Genomic DNA, 17,304 nt, shown 5'->3' with positions numbered 1-17,304 from the left:
TAGAAATAAATAAACAAATAAATAAGTAAATAAATAAATAAAGATATCTGAGCAAGAATTATTTTAAGCTGAAGTGGACGAACTGGTTTGGACACAAAGTGCTTCAGATGATAAAGAGAAATATAGTTACGTGCCTAAATATATTATTGCGGTTCTGTTATTTTCTTTTATTTTCAGTAGATTTTCTGCTGCGTTAAATAACATTCCTGGAAACCATTCTACATCGAGGATGCCTTCTCCTGTTTTCCTAAATACCTATAACAATAAAGATTGCAATAAATTATATGAATAGTATTAAAGCATGAATCATTCAAATCAAGCTATGCATATTCAAATTCAATATTTAATAGGCCCTTACTATGTTATAAGTGCGAAAATGTTATATGGGTAAAGGAAAAGTCTTACACCTCATACGTGTAAATACTAAAATTTGTTGTTTGCTGCATAGATACTATTAGATTCTTCAAAATTAGATTTTCAATGAACTTTTACTCGCCTTATCGAAGGATTATAGTGTTTGTCAATTCCCACTTCTTGTACTTTAGAATAACAAATTCTCGCCAAGTGTTCAGGCAGTCTACAAACAAAACTAATTTTTCGAGATAAACTTTTCTTCTGGGTAACATACGCTGAGTGTGAACTTTTTCGTCAACGGAATCTGAATTAATCTCTGAATTAATTCATTTTTCTTTATCCGTAAAGTTTCTTCTATCGAATTTCCCCGTTAAGTTTTCAACCCTTGTTTGGTTCACTCGTATTCTCCAGCTGTGTAAAACATTAACTCTCAATCAGATATTTTCAATCTTAAGGCAGCACATTTTGCCGCTAGTCTCTTGGCTCGAGCAATATAATCTCTCACGGCTTCCGAATCCAGTATTTTAAAGCTCATAAGTTCAGTATCGGTATCAATCTTTATATCTTCTTCAAGCATGTCGCTTTAATTCTAGTCCGTAATGCTTTTGCGATCTTTTTTTAGGTGTATTGCAAAGCTTGCTCGTCGGACAGTGATAACTTTATATTTAACTGCGCCTTGGTTTGTAGTATCCCAAATGGTATAGTTTGGTCAGTCGAAACCTAGTCAGTTAAAGCTGGCATTAGTCTTTTCACGTTTAAAAAAGCGTCCATTTTCACTGACAAACGAAGATAATTTATCGCCAATGATTTTGGAATTCGAAGTGCTAAATCCTTTTCCATGATAATTCTGCAATTTTATGCAGTCTGCTATTGTTGTTGTAACTGCAGTCTACCTCCAACTAAATACTAAAATAGTTGTCGGCAAATAAAATTTTATTAGAACACAAATTGTAAAGAAAATATCATGTACAAACAATGCAATGAGAAAAACATAAAGCAGACGCAGAGCTACTTTAGAACATGAAAATGGAACTAACTGTACCGTCCACTCAGGCATTTGCACAGTTGTTATATAGTTCATTCCCCAATCGAGAAAATGTAGCCTACGTGACGCAAGGAGCGCAACTTACCTGAGAGACAAAATTGTTTCTGTTTACATATCAACGTTAAAATTTAGTAAAAAAAAAAAGAGTTAAACAACTTTGTACTTTTGATAAAACTAAAATGTGCATCACTTTTTATTTAATTTTTTTAAAAGAAACTCTTAACATCTTACTTGATCATGTGGCTTTGATGTAATGAAACCTAAGTAGTTCCATGTTTCTTCCCAAAATTGCTCAACATGTTCAATGCTCCATTTATGCAAATCCCAGTAATTGTCTAAAATATTATGAAAATTATTACAAACATTAAGTAGGTGAAGATAATAATACTGGGGAACAAATGTTTCATTGCATTTATGTAAATTCCTGATGTTACCTCAAAACGGGTGTGTAGATTGCAAATCACAAATTAGTTTTGCTTCTTAAGCTTCAGATATTTCTTTCAAAATGACAGTTTTAATCTATTTTTTTGTCGAAATGCTCAATGTTATATATAACAGGGGGTCGCATAAATGTTATGATGTGTGCGTAAGGGAGTTAGGGCACATCAACGGGATTAAAATTGCATGGGATCCTATTCCTGTAAATGTCATCGTACGCGGCAAGGGTCCCTTCTCAATTGTGGCTTGTTCAGAAGCACACAAAAGGAACAGTTTATAATAGGGAAGTTCCATCTGACGATATTTCTGGGCACGGGTGTCTATGCAATTTTAATCCTGATTATGTGGCCTAACTCTCCCAGAAGTGAGTCATTACATTTATGCGACTCTCTGTTATATGCAGCGTTTTCAAACATATAAATTTCGACAAAAAATAGAAAGGCGGTTGGGAAGTGCAGAGTAAGCACCAGATGATTACTACAATCTTCTTTCTAACCTAAATTGTATTAGTGTAGCGCGTGAATGCTTCAGTATGCTCTTCGGGTCATCATTAAGAATAAATTATAAAATGTCGTCAATAACCGAATAGTGTAACTCTAGTAGATATTAGCAAACTAAGCAATTAGTGTTTTATATAAAATAATGACAATGAAAATGAAAAAAATTTTTTTTTAGTGATATGAATTATTAAGGAAAGGTATTTTTAGTTACACAAAAATAATAAAAATAAAAATTAAAACGAATATAATTAAAATATCGATACAAATTAATATGTTTTTAAAATGTGGAATGATTAACACAAAATGTTAAACAAAATATTGTAAGAATAGCGTGAATATGTAAAATTCCGAAAGCCACAAATTATGTTTTTTTTTATGCATGAAAATTCATGAAAATTTTAGCTTTAACTACGCATAAGAATTTTTTAAATATGAGGAAGAAAAAACTTTTTTATGGTTTTGCACAAAAATGTAAGAAATGAAATGTCGAGTGTAGAAGAATCGAGTTGATATAGTCTCAGTTAATTTTCCAAATATTATGTTCATTTCATATAAATTTTATGTTAAAAGGTGCTGCAAGAATTTAATATAAAATCTTTAATCTAAAGCAAATGAATAGTCGATGATTTATTTGATATTATTATTGTTAGTCGATATTTTAACCTATTGTTATAATTATTTTAATGATTTAACCCGTATATTTATAACTAGACTGTAAGACTAGTCAGGAAACTGCTTTGAAATAAAAGATCTATAAGTTAAATTTCTAGAACTTTAAAATTATGCTTTGGATTGTTCCACTAAATTGTTGCTTTACAAAACCTTTTATAAATTAATCCAGTTAAGTTATAACTATGGTTGTGGTTGTCACTAAAGAAAGAAATATACAAAAATGAGCTTACTTAATTCAATGTTATATTTTTCAGAAATTCTTTTCCGAAAATGTTCCAATCTGGTATGAGGAACTTTTTTATCCCATGTGAGAAATGGTTCATCTCTGGAAGTTATCCTTTCTTTCCTAATATCTACAGAGATTTGGAATGTTATTTACATATTTAGAATTTTAAATGTTTTGTTATATATATGTTTTGCTTTAACATCTAGAAATAATTTAAACACCTGGACATTAATGATTTTAACAGTTTCTTATACCTAGAACTTTATTAGAGGTTTTGTATGACATACATAAATTCTATATTTTTCATAGAATTTTTTTTTAAATTCACAGAAATTAATATTTTCTAATACCTTTTCTATGCCTGAATATAATATGAATTTTAGAGGTTTTATAAGACATGTAAAAATTCTATGTTTTACATAGAATATTTCATTTTTCGTAAAAATTAATTTAATATTATATTTTAACAATACTATATTTTAATATAATATTATATTTTAATAATACGTAAGTATTATATTTTTAGGTCAAAAGATATTAATCTTTTCTAATACTTTTTTATTATCTCTAAATGAAAAAGCTTTAATAGAGATTTTATGCTCTTCGGTATTAAAATTCGGCGTTTTATATAAAGTATATTAAATATTAACAGTGGTTGTGGTGTCGTGTCGACAAATATTAACAGTAACAAACATTAATGATTTCCAATATTTTTTTTATCGTTAAATATAATATAAGGATTTTATTAGAGGTTGTGAAAGAAGCATTAAAATCTGTTGTCTTATATAGAATAATAAATTTTTACGTCAACCTACACTTATGCCTTCTGATACTTTTTATTAGGGAAATAATTTTAGAGCATTTCTGTAGATGGTATTTTCTACCAGGCTCTTTACCGCCTATTTTTCCGGATTACTGTATCCATTGTAATTTAAAACCATTTGGTTCAACGCGCTAAGAAGGAACACAGAAATTAATTTAAAGACAGTAAATAATAAAGACAGTAATCCGGGTAACAGTAATAATACAATAAACATAAATGGTGAAAAAGGTAGAAAACATTTGGTTTGAGAGGCACTAATTATATTGGAATAAAAATTGTAACAAAACACTCATTACTTTGTAAACTTCGAAATTTAAATCTAAATGATAATTTGCAAATTAAGCCTTATCTTATGCTACTCTAACTAAATACTAACATTGTTTTTCGAAGGCTCCATTGTAATATGAAATGACGCTTTTTTGCGAATATTATGCTAATTCTTTATAACTGCTGGGAGTTTGCAACTGTTATTCATAACAGTTAGGTCAAGTTTATCCTATCTTTAGCCAGCGCTGTCCACGATTATTTTGAAAAGGGCGCTTAACGTCAATATGGAGAAGCCAACAGTTTTGTGAAAGTGATAAGCGCTTGTGCTCTAATTTTTTAATACTTAAAAACTTACTCCGATGCTGCATTTTTTAGGTTCTTAAGAAGTCGCAAAAACTGAGAATACGGTAGTGATTTTGATAATTTTCATCTAGGTGGGTAAATGTCACCCCAAATCGGATACTTTTAAAGAAGTTTAATAACCTTTAAAATATTTAAGTTATTTGTCATCGCATTCTTCAAGTGTAAGGCACTTAAACTATGTCTTTTTTTATTTTTCTTGGTGACACAGCTTCGAAAAACAGCGTTAACGAATACACGGTGCACTGCTTGCAACATGAATAAATCGAAGTAAACAAATTTAAAAGAAGCCAAATCAAGACTGACAAAAAGACAATTTTTTCTAAATGTAGTAACCATGTTACCTTTTTTAACTATATATTAGCAAATAACTAATAAAAATTTTCACATTAAACTACCCAAAAGTTTTAATTATCATTAATATCAAATGAAATGCAGCAGATTTGAGTTCAGAACTTATATTATTAATTTTTTTAGTGAAAAAAAATTATCTTTTAGAAAATATCGCCTCCCTCGTTAAACTGTAGTAAGCAGTTGTTAACTGCCTAACCGGAAGTTGTGCACGTGAGGAGCACGAAATTTGTTTTTGCTTTCATTTGTATTTAGAACCCTATCCATATATTTGTATTATTCTAAATCAATTAAGTTCCTTTTTTATTAATTTATTCAAATAAATAAGATATATTTTTGTTCAAATTAAGATACTTTGGAATTTTAAATTTTTTTAAAAAATAAAAAATACGAAATGATATTTTTACCCTTTTCATTACCTTTGAGAGATTGACAGTTTTCGTCATTAGACATGATTGGTAGGTGATTAACAGTTCCTGTTTTGGAAGAATTCTAGAACTGCTCATAAAAGAAAGTGGTCATTAGCGGATTCGAAACGTCATATCACCTAACAGTTATCAGCTGGTTGATAACACAAACATGTGTTGATATTGTTTACACTTATCATTGTTGCAGTTTTATATTTAAATTGAAAAGGCTGAATAAAGGTACTAAACAATGGAATTTTCAACACCAACGCAAATCAGTTATTTATCTGTGCACTAATGACCTTGAAAAATCCCTCACTATATTAGATATCAAAACGATTAAAGCGCAAATATTATTCCTTGTTAAAAACATATCATAGTAATAAGGCAAAGAAAGTAAAACCCTTTATTTATGAAAGTTGCATTAAATTTATAAACTTAGCGATTTGATTTACATGTAAAGTATACTTTTGAAAAGTACACTTTTTTAAAATGAAATATTACAACGTTTATATTTGATCTACTACTCAAAGAAAAAGTCGATTGAATAAGGCAGTAAGAACTTGTTATACCAATTTAAACAGTATTTTCGTTTCAACAAATCTTATTAAATATTTAACAATTGACAACTACAATTGACAAAAGTAAATCTTACCCAGTTTTATTTAAATTAAGATAAATATTTGATGAGTTGTATGTAATGTTAATAATAGTTGGTGAAAAGTTCGAAATCTAACCATTAAATTCTAAGTATTGTTAAAAGTAGAAAATCTTTGTTGCTTATAAATCGGGAATACAAACATAAACCTATAGGAAAATTAGCTCAAAAAGCAATTTACCAAAGCAACAATTAAACACGCTAAAAGGTGTTAAATCTCCTCAGAAAGGAAGAATCATATATTATGTTTATATCATAAGATATTTACTTACTTTTCATTGCAGAACACCCGTTCTTCCTGCCGGTTGAAAATAGTAGATAAACAATGAACCGATACCTACAAAATTATACAGAAAACTGAGAGGTTCATACAGACACAATTAATAAAAACTATAAGAATTACTGATTCCGATTATTATTCAATTAGAGTTAAGATTACTTATAAGATGGCAATAATAAGTAAAAAAGATATTTAAATGTTTAATTCATCAATATAAAGTCTAACTATACTCAGTATTGTCCTGTAATGAAAATGATACTATTAATCGTCGCAAACTGGTGATAGTAAAAACTCAATACAGCAGGCTTCTCAATTGCATAACTTAATTTGATTGATACATAAAACACTCGGTTTTAAACTATGCAACTATTAAAATTGCAGCATGAGAAGAAGTGAAGTGATTTTGCCTAACCACGTGATTAAAATAAAATTTAATTAGATACCCGTTCATGACGTCACGCCTGTGAGTCTAATCTCATTTGCATCTGAATCAACAAATACTTTCGGTACGTGAGCAAAGCTGTCTTTGTAAACAATGGTTGATGCTGTCTGCAATAAGTAGTCAATATTTCTGGCTATATCTGGACAATCAATTTATGATATGAAATATTTGCTTTAAAATATAAAACATGATTTATCTTGTTTTGAAATTGTTTGTGTCTTTCAATTTAGTTTTACGAAATCTTAAAAGCATTTAAAAATTAATTAATTAATATTTTTATAAGTTAGAGATGTTTTTAATAATTTCTTTAGCAGCTTTAAAATCAATGAAAGCAAATGTTTTTTATAATAGTTGAATCAAAAAGAATGAGTTGAATCAGATAATTTCAAAAGCACAATATCGACCTCTGCATATAATATCAAAATCCGATTTGTTATTCTAAAGCTGCTAATAATACTTAATATCTAATCTTAATATGGTCTAGCACTTTGTACGTGCACTGAGAAAAAAGCATGTTTAAAATTACCCATATTGATGGTCAAAGTTTCCATATTTCTGCTTCCATGGGAACATCGAAATACTTCGTAATTTTTACCGAAGCGCTTTGTAAAATTAATAATAAAATATTGTTTTATGATATGTTATAAAATTCGGTGAATGTGGTAAAATTTGGTAACTTTATCCTTATAATTTACAGCATGGCTAAAAAAACATTTAATCGGCTAAATTGAGTTTTCAGTTTTGTATTTTTGCAAAATGTCTGATATTAAAATGTATAGTTTTGAAAACCAGAATTTTCGACAAACTGTTATCATATAAATGGAAAAATCCCCAACTAATTGTTTAAATACCATATGTTTTGTTTGTATTAGCCAAATGTTTGTATTAGTTTTTTAATTATCAATTACGTTATATTCCTAAACATAATTTCTCTTATTCTTTTGTTTCCAAGGTAAATAGAGCATATTTTCTTATTAGTGAAATTTAATATGATATGTAACTTAAACTATTGATTTGTTTTGTTATGTTGTTAGCGTCCCCTGGAGTTCTAGTGAATTGAGATTGCGGAGCAAAAGGACAATGAAATCGCAAGCATCAATGCTTTATTTTTTATGAATGTAAGAGTTGCTAGGACAAAGTAACTTTCTTTAAATTACGATTTTGATGCATTTTGATATTAAATATACTAAAAATGTATAGATTTTTTCCCTTTGATCCCTATTAATTTGTAGACAGCTGCAATATATTAAATTTTATAGTGGCGTCAATTTGTTTTGTATTTGTTCATTTAAAACTGCATACTGTAAGAAGTCTGAGTATCTTCCGTTCCAAGATATTGCAACTTTTTAAATTTAGGTTATGGGCAAGCTTGTATATGCAGATGGTTGCAATCAAGTTCAGCCTTGCGGAAAAGGAAGTAAACACGTAATTTCAGATAACTTCATTTATATGAATTAGGTGACGCAGCCTTCACATGCTATCCACGATGGTACTATATATTGCCAAGTAAAAAGGATAAAAAATAATTATTGACTATCACCCGATAAAATTTGTTTTTGATTAAACAGAGGTATAAGCTAACAATCATCATTGATATTGTCTTAAAAATACTTGAAAAGAAAAAGCGTCTGCAGTTTAATTTTTTAATAAGCCAAATGTTAAGTCTAAGCTTAATTCAAATTTTTATATTTTGTACGATTTTGAAACTGCCCTTTGTACCCCTGGTGCGAATTTCAAAATACTAGCGCAAACTGTTCGGGAGATATAAGAGAAGCACACGGATACACACTCTTCCTATGATTATTATCATTATCAGATGACAATAACTACATATTGTAGTTCTTTGTAGTTGTTTTTATCAGATATTTTAATTAAGGCTTTTTTAATTAGTTATTTTAATTATAATTTTTTTAACATAACTATTTTTTATTATCGTTTCTGTTTCAAGTAATTTTAACTATACATTTTATATATAATATACAATTTTATTTGAAATTTCAGTTATAGTTCGTTCAGTTATTTTAAGTATATTTTTATCTCTCGTTGCTTTCCTTATGATCCTTATTTTTTTTTAAAAAATATAATGATTTTAATTTTGGAAAAGAAAATCTCATGATCAGCTTAATTATTGCGTTACAAGTTTGAGATTAAAAATTTGTATTTCTTGCATTTTGTAAATTTTCAAAATCTTGTTGTTATTGTTATACTTATGCCATTTGCCAATCAGCAAGCCTGATTGAAATCAAGCGAATTCTTAAGTCAGAGGATACGTCTCCTAATTTTTCAGTGGCGCCATCTATGACTAAGAATACGACTTCAGCTACACACACGTCATATCCGTGTTACGGGGGGGGGGAGGCAATCATGCTCCATTCATTCATCCACAGATCGAAATTTTGACCTGAACCAGAGAACAATCAATCTCCAATTCAGTGCTCCAGTACTGATCTGTTATGGGAATCTGGAGAACTTTGTGACCCGACAGATTTAACGTGCATCAGTCATCATTTAATACATAGGAATTCTTCGGCCAGTAAGCACGAACATTAGCCAAACGTCCTACTAACCGGGCTACCCAGGCCTCTTTAAAATTTTAATATTTGTAATTTAATCATTTGGTACTTTGTACATAAACTTGACATATTAATAAATCAAACAAAATATTTAAATCAAAGAAAAATTGAATATTATCAGATTTATATTATATTAAATAGATATGTACTTAAAAAAGTTAACGTTCAGGTTTTTTTAATTTTATTTTCGGAAGTCAGCTTCATTTATTTGGACATAGTGAGTGAAGTCATGTTTCATACATGTTCCATACATGTTTCAGCAAGAATAAAGTGGGCTACTTTAGGGGGCCTTTCATATAAAAATACAAAGAAACAAAATTAATTGTGTGTGAAATTAAAAGGAATGACACATACTCATTTGCAATACTATTTCCTTTTCTTTGTGAATCACTCAATTCAGTGATTTGTTGACGTTTTTATTGTTGTTCTCAGCGGAAATACAGTCATCATTTTAATAGCATATAAATAATGATATTTGATAGATTTGTGTCTCTTTCAGTAAGAAATTACATATTACGTAAGTAACAAATTTATAACCAATTTATTAAAAGTACATACTTATTACATAATATATTTATAAAAAAAGAATTAAGACTATTTTCACTTAATCTAACTATTATGCTAATTAGTAATTTAACAATTTCTTAAAAATTCCTTAAGCATATAAATTAAAGCAAATAAAAATAATTAAATATAATAATAAACAATTTAAACGCATGAAAGTGCTCGTTATCTTTTAAACACTTAATTTGTTTAAAACTCTTTATCACAATACTCGCAAAATCAATAGTGACAGTTGATCACTTTCATAATTGTGATATTTCAGGAAGCACTGTTGCATTGCCTACTTTAATGTTTATTTCGAAGTTGCGATGGCACATTAGTGGTTAAAGCACAAAGTTACCATTGTTATTCATTATAAACTCAATACAGCTTTAGATTGTCTGAATTGTTACAGCAGCTAGTGTGCCATGTTTGAAATTGTGTAGCTTTAACATGGATAATAAAGGATTTTTTTTTGGGTGACAGCAGGAAGTTGTGGGAGCACTTTTCTTCCAATTTGTAGTCAGTCACAAATCCAGTTTTGAATTTTAATGTAAAAATGCTTAAAAATTGGCCCTCGTTAAACTGTTCCACTGTAAAATGCTCGACTTCACGCGCTGGTAGTCGGGGTACCAAAACAGGGGAGCCATCCCCTCTGCAGAGGAGCAAAATTGCGATGGCATATTTTCGGATTATCCTCAGGGATGTTTCTCAGACCGTCGCCAATAGCCTATTGTGCAGCTCTAGTGCGACATACCCACCTAATGTAAAAATGAATTAATCCCAAAACATTGGTTTTGATGATTTATGATTTGAATTTTAATTGTCTTATGTAGAACTATTAATTTCTGCAACAGTCGCAACATTTTAATTTTTAACAAGGGGCACAAAATTTAAGTTTCCTGAAGTATTTAGTTAGAGGGTATATTATCGAAATCCCGTAAAATTTACGGCTTTAATTCGGCAGCTGGGTTGGTTGTGCAAAACCGTAAAATTTTCGAAATAAATCCGTAGCCTCAATGTTTTTTTTTTACCATACAAGAACAAGATTTTTCCGTAAAAATTACAAAGAAAATCCGTAATTAGATTTTTTTACCGTAGCGAAAGAAATTTCTTCAACAAAAATAAATCTGTAGTCTCAACTGACTTTTACCATATGGGAACAAGATATATGTATGAAACTAACGAAGTAAATTTGTACTTATACCAGATGTAAATGTTTTAAGTCGGCAGAATTTGTACCGACCAGTCATATTTGCTATTTGAACCTGGTTCACTTCATTAAGAAGTGCTGTAGCCTCAAGTGTTTTATTATGAAGAAATTCTGATAGTGAGAATTTCACTTCAATATTGTATAAGTTTGACGATAAAGTCACAACGTAGTGCAATTTATACGATGTTCAAAATCATGAAGTAATTGCTAAAAAGTAAGAGCAAGTGTAGAATATAATCGTAAAAAGGTTGGAGGATACGTAAAGTTATATTACGAAACGTAAAATTGCATGGCAAAATTTGGAATTATAATTGATAGTATTAATCAGTTTGTGAAAACAGAGGAAAACCGTTTTGTCAACAAAACGGCTCTAAAACGTTAAATAAGTGGAGAAATTCTGGAAAAAAAGGGTATTTTCTACAGTGTACAAATAAGAGAAATTATCTCTTTTGATAACTGTAAACAATCAATTTGATAACTGTAAATATAATTATCTTTGAAGTCTTAGAGTCATCTATGTAGTTAATAAAAATTTGACAATCACTATGTTGAACACTATTTTTATATGTTATTTACTTGAAAACACAATAGCGCTTTTACTTTTTTATAATTTTAATATTATTATTGAATACTGGATAAATTCATTATGGTTAATTATGAACTTTTATTTATAATTAATAGAAAATTTCAAAATGTGGTAAACACTTTAAAGAAGCAAATATATTTTGGTTACAAATAAATGTATAAGTATTGTGGTTAAAAATTAAAATTGCCAAATGAACAACAAGAAATGCATTTATAAATTCATTTAAATTTTATTTAAAAAGCAACGCTTAATAGCTCCTTATTAATTAGAGCAGTATTTTTTTAAAATGAAGTTTAAACTAGTTATTACAAAAAATGCATAACTTTATTTATTTTTAATATTTAGAATATTATTCTAAAAATGCTTTATGGTATTAAATATGGGTGTTTCAGATTTATTTATCCAATTTTGTCGTGCAATATTTTCGGTAATAAATTAGATAAGTTTTGTTTGCACATGCCTCAAAAACAAGCAAACATTTTTTTTACTATTTACTTGTTAGAATTAAGATTTTTAGCTATTTTGAAATACAAAAATTGCAGTTAAAAATCTCTAAATGCGTACACTCTAAAAATTTCCACTGCCAGATTACGGTGTGTAATAAGTAAAAAGTGTCCCTGTTACTATCACTGACATAAAAATTCAGGTTTCTCCTGAAACTTTTCCCTCTAAAAATATATGATCATGGACGGTAAATTTACGATATAATCATAATAGTTATCTTCAGTTCGCGTCTTAACCTTATTTAAAACTCAGGAGATATATTTGTCGAGTTTAAGTGAAACGTGAAACGAGGCGAAATAGTGTAGTGATGCAATTTTTCGAGAAGGGAGAGATTTACGTGATCGTTGTCACGAATATAGAGGAGTGTGAAAAAAATATTCTTCGACGCTGACTGTATTTGAACTCAAAACGCTTGTGTCTGTAGTTTGATGCTGTAACCAACACTGAAAAGCATGTACAACCCCTAATTCAGTTAAAAAGAACCGTATCAATTAATGATCAGTTACTCTAATTTTCCCGAAGTTCATTACAATTACAGGTACTGTACTTTTTCATTTCTTTCTCAAAGTAGGGAACTTATCTTAAAAATTGACGGCCAACTTTCCTATTTTTAAGGATATTTTTTTGAGTGGGATACTGAACACTTGATTCGATGAAATAGGATGAAAAGGATGTGCAATATTTTTTTTTGCTGCTAAGCCATGTACACGAATCAGTAGCTATCATATGAATCTTATGTTTTATTAGAAGTTAAAGTTGGATAGTAAATTTAAAATCGGTCTTTTATACAAAATCATTCTTTCTAATTTTTGGAGATTTTCATCTGTAGAATTCTTTAGAAAATAATTTCAAATTCTGCTTACAAACAATTACTGATAATATCAATACCTGATTGTAATCACGTGAAGAATAAACAAATAAAAAATGATGATTCAGTAAACTTTACTGCTTTTAATGAACTAGGAGACAAAGCGGGGAAAATATGTAAATATTAATATGCTATAAAACTTTTGCTGGTTGTAAATCGAGACTTTCATAAAAAGTACATCAGACATTATACTCTCTCTAAATTACATTAGAATTACGCGACTTTCTTGCAATTCTTTGCTCTTTCTTTTCTAATTAAACTGATTTTTAGGGTCCTTTTGATATACTTAGCCTCATTACAAAAGAATATACACAAAATTATGCACATATTTACAAATTTGCAACACACACAAATATGAAGTTTATAGTTTTTATAGTAACTATAGAGATAAATTTTTTTGTTAAAGCAAATTATGAATGTCCAAATGAAATATTTTTTTTGGTGTTTTAGATAAGCAAAAACAAAAAAAGATGTCTTTTCACAACATACCTTTACGTGAAGATAAAAATGAATGTTGCTGCATTGAAAGTAATGTATTTAACTTCGAAATAATTAAGTATGTAATATCAGGAACGTGTTTGAACATGTTTGAAAATTTTATTAGGTAATTCAAAACGACGGTCACTAGAGGAAAAAACTTATCACCCTCATTTAGTATGGGAAGGCACTGAAGAGGATACTGAGTGCGAAAAATTCAAACGGGTTGTTGAAAAGAAATACAAACGAAAATTCAGTAAGTGGAAATGCTTATAATATACAGTAATCGTGATACCAATTATCAATTACTGTAATCAATTACACGTAATCGTGATTACAACTTCTCATAATTTTGATTACAGCAATAATCTTGATTTCAAGTAATCAAAACATATGATTAAATGTAATCATGATTACATGTAAACGTGATAGCAAGTAATCATTGTGAGTTCGGTCTCCGCCGGACAAAGACTCTCCGTGTAGTAAATGAGGACTGGTGCATGTTAAATCTGTCAGGTCAGAAAATCTTCCAAGTTCCTATATTAAATCAGTACCTCTGGGGGTACTGAATTGGAGATTGGTCTTTTTCTGATTCAGGTCAAAATTACGATCTGTGGATGAATGAATGACGTGTGTGTGGCTGAAGTCATATTCTTGACCATAGATGGCGCAACTGAAAACAAGAAACGCACCCTCCACCTTAAATTCGCTTGGTTCCATTAACAGCCTTGCTGATTCTGGCAAGCGACATTAGAAACAGCAACAAGTAATCATGATAACAAGAATTAAAATATGCGATTGCAAATAAATACGATTGCATATTATAGTCATCATTATACTATACAGATAGTAAAATGTATTGCATAATTATTTATCTTAAATATCAATAGTTAAGCAAGAATATATGTGCATGTATTGTATATACGTATGTGAGCACATGTATTCTTGATTACCCGTGTTCTCAAATTTTGATTACATATAGTCATGATTACATGTATTTATATATTTCATTTTTTTTTGTAATCATGATTACCTGTAATCGTTTCTTGTAATGATTACATGTAATCACAAATCACATGTACGCCATACACACGCAATCAGAGATTTTATGTAAGCAATACACGCGTAATCAGTGATCATACTTGCAATCAAAGTTACCTGGTATCACCATTACAAGTAATTGATTACATGCAAGCAATTATCTTATAATCAATTTCAGTTGTAATATATTTCTGCTATCGACGCCAAGATAATACTTTTATTTATTGAAACAAAAATAGAGAATATTTGACGAATGATTGAGAAAACTTAGAATTAAAAACATAAAATCTGAGAGGAAGCAATTTTTAGAAACACCGTTAAAATTTATGTGGTTGTAAAATGGATTTCAATGTTTTCCCATCTGTTTCACTCAATAGTGAATAATCAGATTTCGAAAACGTTATCGTTCTTTCCTCACCTAAATATTAATTTACGACCTGAAATGTACATACTTTATTTTATTTCATGGACCTTAAAACATTCCTTGAAAGCATTGTTAAAGGAATGCTTTATAAAAGGAGGGGTAAAGTGTGTGCAGTGCACATGGTTGATATGAGCATTCTTGCACTTTGATTAGCTTTTTATTTCAAAGCTGTATTTACTCACATTCACAGCATGCACAATTTCATTTTCATCTGATTTTGCCATTGCGCTTGTTGTTTTTGTTTATTTAAACATTAAACTTTGCAAAATATTCGTCTATTATTTCGCGTGTTCGTGTGAAATATTCCAGAATTAGTTGAAAAAGAAGTTTAAGTAATATTTTGTAGAATGAAAATACATAGTTTTTATATATACTGTTGAAATTTTATTAAATCCATTGAAAATTGAAATAGTTACTCAAAAGTATCTGTAAACAAATCTAATGATGTGTAAAAACTTTGATATACGTATATAATAAGCAATTATGAAATAGTTCCACATTAGGTGCACAGAGGAAGAATAGTCTGGTAAAATTACCGTTCTCAATGGTAATGACACTTCTGGTAAAAAAAACCCTACAATTCTGGTATTAAAAAACCAATTTATATATTTGTCTCTAAATAATCATGTTAACTATTTAAACAACATAAAACGATTTAAATCATTTATTTGGTAATTTTTTTATTCATATGGTAACGGTTTATCGGAAATTTTGGTTTTCAAAAGTATAGTTCTTATTACCACACATTTAGTAAAAAATACAAAAATGAAAAGTAAATTTAACCGAATAAATAGTTTTTATGCTATCATCTAAGGTATCGTGATAAATTTATCAAATTTTACCACATTTACCAAATTTTGTAGTGCATTATAAAACCACATTTTAATGCTAGTTTTACCAAAATCATTACCAAAGCAGTTTGGTAAAGATTATAAAGCGTTTTGGTTGGTGCAACCATAGAGCCAGAAGCATGGTAAACGTTACTATATTCTGGTAGTTTTGACCATACTTTTTTTCTCAGTGTGTATATTAATCTCACTGATTTCTATAAAAATAAGGTTTTCTTCTGTTCAATATTATAAATAAGAAATAATAATTAAAGTTAGCATAATTTAGTCAAATATTTTCTATCTCAAATAATGAAATATTCTGCAGAAGTTGAAAATTTCCATGAAAGTTAGAAGACTCACTCGGACTGTTTCTAAGTATTACTAAAGTCTACTGATTTTCTGTAAGCAAGCTGTAAGAACTATGGTGTAACATCTTTTCGAATATGATGTTGAACAACCCAAACAATTGTGCAAAGGAATACTTTTTTCCGGGTTGAACCAAATCAAGCATTAATATACCATTTAAAGGGTATATTTTAAATCTAAACACATAAAGTTGAATAAGCTAACGCTTAACTCCTGCGCTTTCACACCATACGAGAATTATTTTTCATTCAAAAACACATATGTTGGCAAGCTTTGAATTTCGCCAGTAGTTTGTTTACAATCCAGAATGAGTTGGAGGGAGTTTGCTGTTGTCTTCTATGCTGGTATTTATCTACAAAAACAAAACATTGCAGCAAAAATATGTATGAATGTTTCAGTTGTGTAGTAAGTATAATTACACTTTAATTTTTGAATCTCTAAAAACAGTATTAACTGATTTTGTAATGTATGATTTCTATATGCTCACGCTCTGTTAAGCCTAATTCGGATTCATTTTAATATTATCTCTGTGCTACACGTATGTTTGGTTTACTACCTAATTTATATCATTATTATTTATATCATCTATATTTATTAATTATTTATGTCATATACACTGGTTATCATAAATTAAGGAAAATTCACAAAAATCGCGATAACTCAAGAAATTACACATGGAATTTTATGAAACTTACCCACAATATACAACACATAGTAAGGTATTAAACAACATAAAAAGAAATTATCAGACATTAATAGTAGTATAGAAATTAGCACATGTATAAAATAAACAAATTGGAAGTATCGGTTTGCAATAGAAAAAGTACCTTTAATATGGAATATGATTGCCTCTAGAAGCAATACAGCACAAACAGCGATGTGTGATGCTTTCAATTATGCGGTCTATCAGTTCAATAGGAAGTGAGAGCCATTGCTCTTGTAAAGCAGTTGCAAGCGTGGCAAGGGTCTGAGGGGGCGGATTGATGGCAGATACAAGCCTCCCTAGAGCATCCCAAACGTGCTCGATAGGATTCAAGTCCGGGGATCGAGCTGGCC

At 29.3% G+C, this 17,304-nt stretch overlaps 2 protein-coding genes across 5 annotated transcripts in view; one reads left to right on the top strand and one right to left on the bottom strand.

The window, feature by feature from the left end:
- Positions 1-6,847, bottom strand: part of LOC107445592 (acetoacetyl-CoA synthetase) — a 37,731-nt gene extending 30,884 nt beyond the window's left edge. Inside the window, exons 1-5 of one of the 4 annotated variants that reach the window (XM_071182460.2) lie at positions 6,825-6,847; positions 6,374-6,438; positions 3,240-3,362; positions 1,631-1,734; positions 135-255 (exon numbers count right to left, since the gene is read on the bottom strand). In XM_071182460.2, coding sequence (XP_071038561.2) covers positions 135-255; positions 1,631-1,734; positions 3,240-3,362; positions 6,374-6,438; positions 6,825-6,832 — 421 coding nt within the window. In that variant the 5' untranslated portion in view covers positions 6,833-6,847. Of the gene's footprint in view, positions 1-134; positions 256-1,630; positions 1,735-3,239; positions 3,363-5,443; positions 5,607-6,373; positions 6,439-6,611; positions 6,736-6,824 lie in introns of those variants that run through there. The other 3 variants (XM_071182464.2, XM_071182463.2, XM_071182462.2) reach the window with 3 other exon arrangements.
- A 2,996-nt stretch (positions 6,848-9,843) lies between these two features.
- Positions 9,844-17,304, top strand: part of LOC107445580 (acetoacetyl-CoA synthetase) — a 35,626-nt gene continuing 28,165 nt past the window's right edge. Inside the window, exons 1-3 of the mRNA XM_087161436.1 lie at positions 9,844-9,913; positions 13,561-13,638; positions 13,715-13,843. Coding sequence (XP_087017562.1) covers positions 9,865-9,913; positions 13,561-13,638; positions 13,715-13,843 — 256 coding nt within the window. The 5' untranslated portion in view covers positions 9,844-9,864. The remainder of the gene's footprint in view (positions 9,914-13,560; positions 13,639-13,714; positions 13,844-17,304) is intronic.

The sequence above is a fragment of the Parasteatoda tepidariorum genome, chromosome 4 (genome assembly GCF_982258835.1).
Source record: "Parasteatoda tepidariorum strain Cologne lab strain chromosome 4, Ptep-v5.0, whole genome shotgun sequence".
NCBI classification, from domain to species: Eukaryota; Metazoa; Arthropoda; class Arachnida; order Araneae; family Theridiidae; genus Parasteatoda; species Parasteatoda tepidariorum.
The sequence above is the reverse complement of the archived record's forward strand: the minus strand, read 5'-3'. Positions and strand labels throughout refer to the sequence as shown.